This window comes from Microcaecilia unicolor, chromosome 8 (assembly GCF_901765095.1).
Source record: "Microcaecilia unicolor chromosome 8, aMicUni1.1, whole genome shotgun sequence".
Taxonomy (NCBI): domain Eukaryota; kingdom Metazoa; phylum Chordata; class Amphibia; order Gymnophiona; family Siphonopidae; genus Microcaecilia; species Microcaecilia unicolor.
The window spans coordinates 217,774,789-217,780,788 of NC_044038.1; the positions used below are offsets into that span (position 1 = coordinate 217,774,789).

The 6,000-nt window shown below is 44.9% G+C and overlaps 1 protein-coding gene across 1 annotated transcript in view; it reads left to right on the forward strand.

The window, feature by feature from the left end:
* The window catches only part of PTGIS (prostaglandin I2 synthase), a 72,078-nt gene extending 67,141 nt beyond the window's left edge, over positions 1–4,937 (forward strand). Inside the window, exon 10 of the mRNA XM_030211468.1 lies at positions 3,223–4,937. Within this exon, the coding sequence (XP_030067328.1) occupies positions 3,223–3,376 (154 nt within the window). The 3' untranslated portion in view covers positions 3,377–4,937. The remainder of the gene's footprint in view (positions 1–3,222) is intronic.
* The last annotated feature ends 1,063 nt before the right edge of the window (positions 4,938–6,000 follow it).

Sequence of the window (6,000 nt, forward strand, 5' to 3'; positions counted from 1 at the left end):
TCCAAACCCTTTTTTAAACTCCGCTAAGCTAACCGCCTTTACTACATTCTCTGGCAACGAATTCCAGAGTTTAATTACACGTTGAGTGAAGAAAAGGTTTCTCCGATTCGTTTTAAATTTACTACATTGTAGCTTCATCGCATGCCCCCTAGTTCTAGTATTTTTGGAAAGCGTGAACAGACGCTTCACATCTACCCGTTCAACTCCACTCATTATTTTATAGACCTCTATCATATCTCCCCTCAGCCGCCTTTTCTCCTAGCTGAAGAGCCCTAGTAGGCGCTTTAGCTTTTCCTCATAGGGAAGTCGTCCCATCGTCCCACCCCTGGACATACCTAATCTAGCCCATTACGGAATGGCTGGTTAGTGGAGATATTCAGTGGCATTGCTTAGTCAAGAGCAATTGAATATCAGCAGTCTGCCAGCTCAGCGGGGTTTAACCGGGTAGGAGTCTCTGCTGCCTAGTCAAACCCCTTTGAATATCGAACCCTACTTATTAATGTGTGGGCACTTACACATGTATGTTCTGAAATACCAGCAGGAGCAGAAAATCAGTAGAGGATTGGAGCCACTTGTAGAACCAAAGAGATTTTGGGGTCCTTTTACTAAGGTGCGCTGAAAAATGGCCTGCGGTAGTGTAGGCGTGTGTTTTGGGCACGTGCAGATCCATTTTTCAGCACACCTGCAAAAAAATGCCTTTTTAAAAGTTTTGCCGAAAATGGACGTGTGGCAAAATAAAAAATGGCGCGCATCCATTTTCAGTCTGAGACCTCACCGCCGGCCATTGAACTAGTGGTAAGATCTCACGCGTTAACCAGGACGGTAATGACCTACGCACATCAAATGCCACTTGGCACGCATAGCGGACACGCACCAGGAAAAATTTTTTTTCGGACGCGCGTATCAGACACGCACCTCAAATGAAATTACCACAAGAGCCACGCGGTAGCCGGGCAGTCACTTCAAACTGGCGCGCATAGACACTTACGCGGCTTAGTAAAGGGCCCCTTTATTACCAGCATCTGCAGCACATACAGAGCCACCCGACATGGCCATGCATGGCCGACAATGCCTGCATCAAGAGTCTACACAATCTATAAAGGCAAAATGTGTCCAAAACAATAAATAAATAAATACATACAATTAAAAAGATAAAAACAAACAGAGACATAGAAGAAATAAATAAATACCTATAATACTATAAATATCTCTGTTAATAAATAGATAAATAATAAAACACTGGGGCCCTTTGCCAACCTAGAACTGCCACCAGGCTAGTTTTCACCCCCAATGCGCGCCGTTTCCAGTGCTACAAAAATATTTTCAATTTTGTAATCGGGCAGTGAAATGGCCACACAGCAAGTGGTTCACTTACCGCACTGCAAATTCTTGACCTCAGAAAAAGATAAGACTTTTACCTACTGCAGTAAAAGGTGACCTCAGTGCAAGTCAAAAAGATACGCTGATACTAGCGCAGGCTTCCTTTTACCGCAGCTTAGTAAATGTCACGCTCCACACCTCTGTAGCGGGTCCGACGCATGCCAATATCTCTCCTCCGGCGCTCCATCTTGTGGGGTGCTCTGGGCCGTGGCCCCGCCTCCTTGCTCCGGGGGGGATTGGCCTCCGCAGGCGGTCTCCTGCTCCCTTTCCCTCACTACCATTGGCCGATCACAGCTCTCCACCCCAGCTGGTTCCTGCTGACGTCAGCGCCAGCACTATTTTTGGGAAGCTCTTCCTCTGCTACATTGCTTCGGCTTCTACTTTGGTAAGCGTTACTAACTCTGTAGTGTGCTTCTTATCTTCTGGTCCCTCACTGATGACTTGCCTGTATCTGGATTACTCTCTTGCCTGCCGCCTGCCTACTGACTTGTCTGTACCTGGATTACTCTCTTGCCTGCCGCCTGCCTACTGACTTGCCTGTACCTGGATTACTCTCTTGCCTGCCGCCTGCCTACTGACTTGCCTGTACCTGGATTACTCTCTAGCCTGCCGCCTGGATTACTCTCTCGCCTGCCGCCTGCCTACTGACTTGCCTGTACCTGGATTACTCTCTTGCCTGCCACCTGCCTACTGACTTCCGCTTGTACCTGGATAACTTTCTTGACCTGCTGCCTGCCTGGTTGATACATTCCTCACCCCACTTCCAGCTCCATCCTTTAAGTCAGTGCAGGTGAAACCCAGGGTTGTCCAGCAGCCAAGCAGAACCTGGTCCGAGTACCGGGCTCAGCAGTGTTCTACTTGGTACAAGAACTCACAAGTCTGACAGTAAAAGGACCCCTCTAGGAGGTGAACAGCTGTAGACTCTGGTAATAAAGTCTCTTTGGTTCTAGAAATGGCTCCAATTCTCCAATTTGGTTCTGTTGACCTAGGTCATGGGGATTTTCTCTTTCTTTGGCAGTCCTACCTGTTCTGAAATACTGACACTTGGATGTGTATGCAGGGTCGGTCTAAGCAAGGGCGACAGGGGCAATTGCACACGGCCCCGTGCTCCTAGGGGCCCTGCATCTCTAGCATGTCTGTCCTCTCTGGGAACACCTCCCTGCTCTGTAGCTTAATGTGCATCCACATTTCAGTAGAGTGCATCAGGCAGCAGCAGCGATTTTCATATCTTGTCAGCTGCCGAGCCCAGAGCCTCCCTTGCTGTTGCATCCCGCCCTCTTTTGATGTCTCTTCCTGCTTCCACAAGAGCAGGACACAGAAGCAAGGAGGGTCTGGGCTTGGCAGCTGATGGAATATGAAAATCGCTGCCGCTCTCTCTACTGAAACATAATAGATACATATCAAGGTATGGGGTGAGGTGGGGTTCCAAGAGCTCTAAACCTCCTTTTAAATTCTGATAAATTATGGCTTATGGTGGCGGGTGTGGGGGGGGGGGCACGGAGGGGTGGGCAGGGTAGCAGGCGAGGGGGCACAGAAGGGTGGGTGGTCTGCACAGGGCCCCGGAATTGCTAAGACCGGCCCTGTGTGTATGTTGCTGTTTTGGCCTTATCGGTATTTGAGACATTGACATCTGTAAAATGGAAGATCTTGTTGCATGTAGCTGGCACATATGTATCTATTCCTTCATGTAATTTCAAAAAAGGCTGTACATCAGTGGATCCTTTTCTAAAATACTATTGGCAATTGATATGTCCCAATTTGGACATCTCAATTCCCATCTCTATGTTCTATCGTGAAAATGGGGCTTCACTTGTACTGATAATGCTGTCTAATCATATCTAGGTTTGTGTTCATCTTGTTAACCAATTTTGATCTGGAATTAAAAGACCCCGATGAGAAAATCCCAAGTTTTGACACAAGCAGATACGGCTTTGGAATGTTGCAGCCTAGAAGCGACATCAAGATTCGTTATAAGCAGAAGAAGAGGGTGAAGTGATAACGACCTGCCAGTACAGCCTTATGAAAACCTTATACAGCTCACTGGTTGTCTCTGGCATCTGTACAGCTAATTCAAGTTATTGCACTTCACAAATAATTTGTAGGATTTATGAAGACATACATTTCTAAATGGAAGTTTCTATTGATCAATCAAACTGAGGTCAAAAGACATGCAACACTTTTTTTTTTATTGAACTGACAGTACATTTGTGACGCACCTGTGGGACTGATATTCCTTTCAACATAATTGTAGTGAGCTAGTGAAGAAAGGAAGTCACACATTTGTTTTTTGGTTTCTTTTTTTTAAGTGGCATGAATTATTATTGTAAGCTTGCTTTCTGTATTCCTTTGCTAAACTAGAGACCACATCTGAAGGACACTGGAAATGTATCCAGATATACAGCAGACTAAGCCTTGATTATTTTTTTCCCCTCTGAGCACATATTAAAATGCCAGCCTGAAGTCCTAAACAGAGATTAAAGGAAATCTGGCTGATCCTTTATTCAATTTGCTGTACTTCTAACACAAAATTCTATAAAGGTCACCCAGATTTGGGAACTAAAATGCAGAGAGCTGAATGTGAATTCTGTAACGGCATCTCGGTGCCCAGATTCCATTACAGAATAAAGTGTAAGTTGACATTTATGCACCAACGTTAAAGCACTATCACTTACACCATGTAAAAGGCAGGTGTGTAATTGTGAGCATGAAAAAATGTTGCACTTTAGTGCATAACTTACAGTATTCCATAAGTCAAATTATGTGTGTAAATGTGGGACACACCCCCTTTGCAGTTGTGCACCATGCAGGTTGCACCTTATGGGGCCCTTTCACTAAGCAGCGGCAAGCACTGACACGGGCTTACCCCACGCTAAAAGGCACTACTGTGGGACATTCGTAGGCATTGCATGGTAAGGATTGTCAACATGCCAATCCCACGCTAAAAAATATAAAATACTTTTAGCATGGGGTACATGTTTGGGTGAGGAGAGTAGGCATACCCTGCGCAGGCAAATCGTTGCATACTGTTGATTTAGTGTGGGGTTAGCGCATGAGCCTTTACCGCCTACAAAATAGGTGGCGGTAAGAGCTCATGCGTTAATGGCCAGGCGCTAATTGGGAAATTAGTACCTGTCCATTAATGGGAAAAAAAAGAAATTGCGGCCATTTTACAGCGACGCTAAAAGTGGTGTCAGTGCACGGGAAACCCATGCACTAAAAATAGCGCAGGCTACTTTGCAGTGCAGCTTTGTAAAAGGGCCCCCCAAGCTTGTAGAATATCACTTAGCACGCAACTTGCTCTTAACATGCGTGAACGTTACATTCACATGTGTAAGTACTACTATTCTATCATCCTTGTGTGCAAATGGTACTTACATTTACACGGTGTCTGTAAATAATAGGACCCCTTATATACTTTCAAAATACTTTGCAATTGTTTAAACATTTAGCCCTCCCTCCTTGTACAGAGCTGAGCTAGCGGCTGTTGTTCTGTAATGCCGACACAGCCCATTCACTTTGAATGGGCTGTGTTGGCATTACCACACGACAAAAGGGGAGGGGGGTTAGTATGACCTTTGAAAATACATTAATATAATGGGGGGGGGGGGTTCTCAGCTAATTCATAACTTGTGTACAAAGCATTCTCCTTCAATCTTGACACATTCACAAAGTCTTTGATGCCACAGAGCTATCGGCTCAATGAATTCTGGGGTTTAATTTATTAAGAGTTCAACTGTTTTGTGAGCTCGATGCGCTGGAGCTCTGTCCTGTTGAAAAATACTCAGAAATGTCTCAAATTTCAGGCAGACATTTTTGGGTTATTTGGAAAAATGTTGGGAGTCCCGTTATTTCCAAACACCGTGTAGTTATTAAGGTTATAGTATTGAGGGAGCGACAAGTACAGAAGAACAGTAAACCTCCGCACAGGTAATCCAGCCAAACAAACACAGCGAAGGAGACAAGAAGGATGATGACAAAAAGAGTCTAGTGGACTCAGAGTTCTCATCAAAAGTTTATTACTAAAAACTGGACTCGACGTGAATCGTGTTTCAGCCACTAACGCCTGCCTCAGGAGTTCCTGTAAAATGTGTTCTATGCCGATATCTGCTTCTAAAAAGAGAAAAGTACAGTCCAACTCGGCTAAGACGTCTTTCAACTGTGCTCATTAAGAGTTTGGTGACGTGGCTTCTCTGGACTGATACATAGTGCTTTCAGATATCGACCTAGACACACTTTACAGGGACTCCTGAGGGAGGCCTTAGTGGTCGAAACACGATTCGTGTCGAGTCCAGTTTTTAGTAATAAACTTTTGATGAGAACGTTTTGAGTCCATCAGACTCTTTTTGTCATCATCTTTCTTGTCTCCTTCGCTGTGTTTGTTTGGCTGATAGAATTAAGGAGGAATAGTTGTAGCTTTAGTCTAAGCAGCTGGAAACCAGGCACGTGATGTCCTAAGATTTTTTTTTCTTTTTTTATTGGAGCACGATAGTTTGGGACTACACCCTACAAGGCAATCTGAACTTCCTGCGTGCAGAAACCATGGGCAGACTGGAATCTTTCTAGTCTTTATAACAGGCTGTGCGTTGTGTGTACAGTGGTGACACAAACTATTTATTGTAT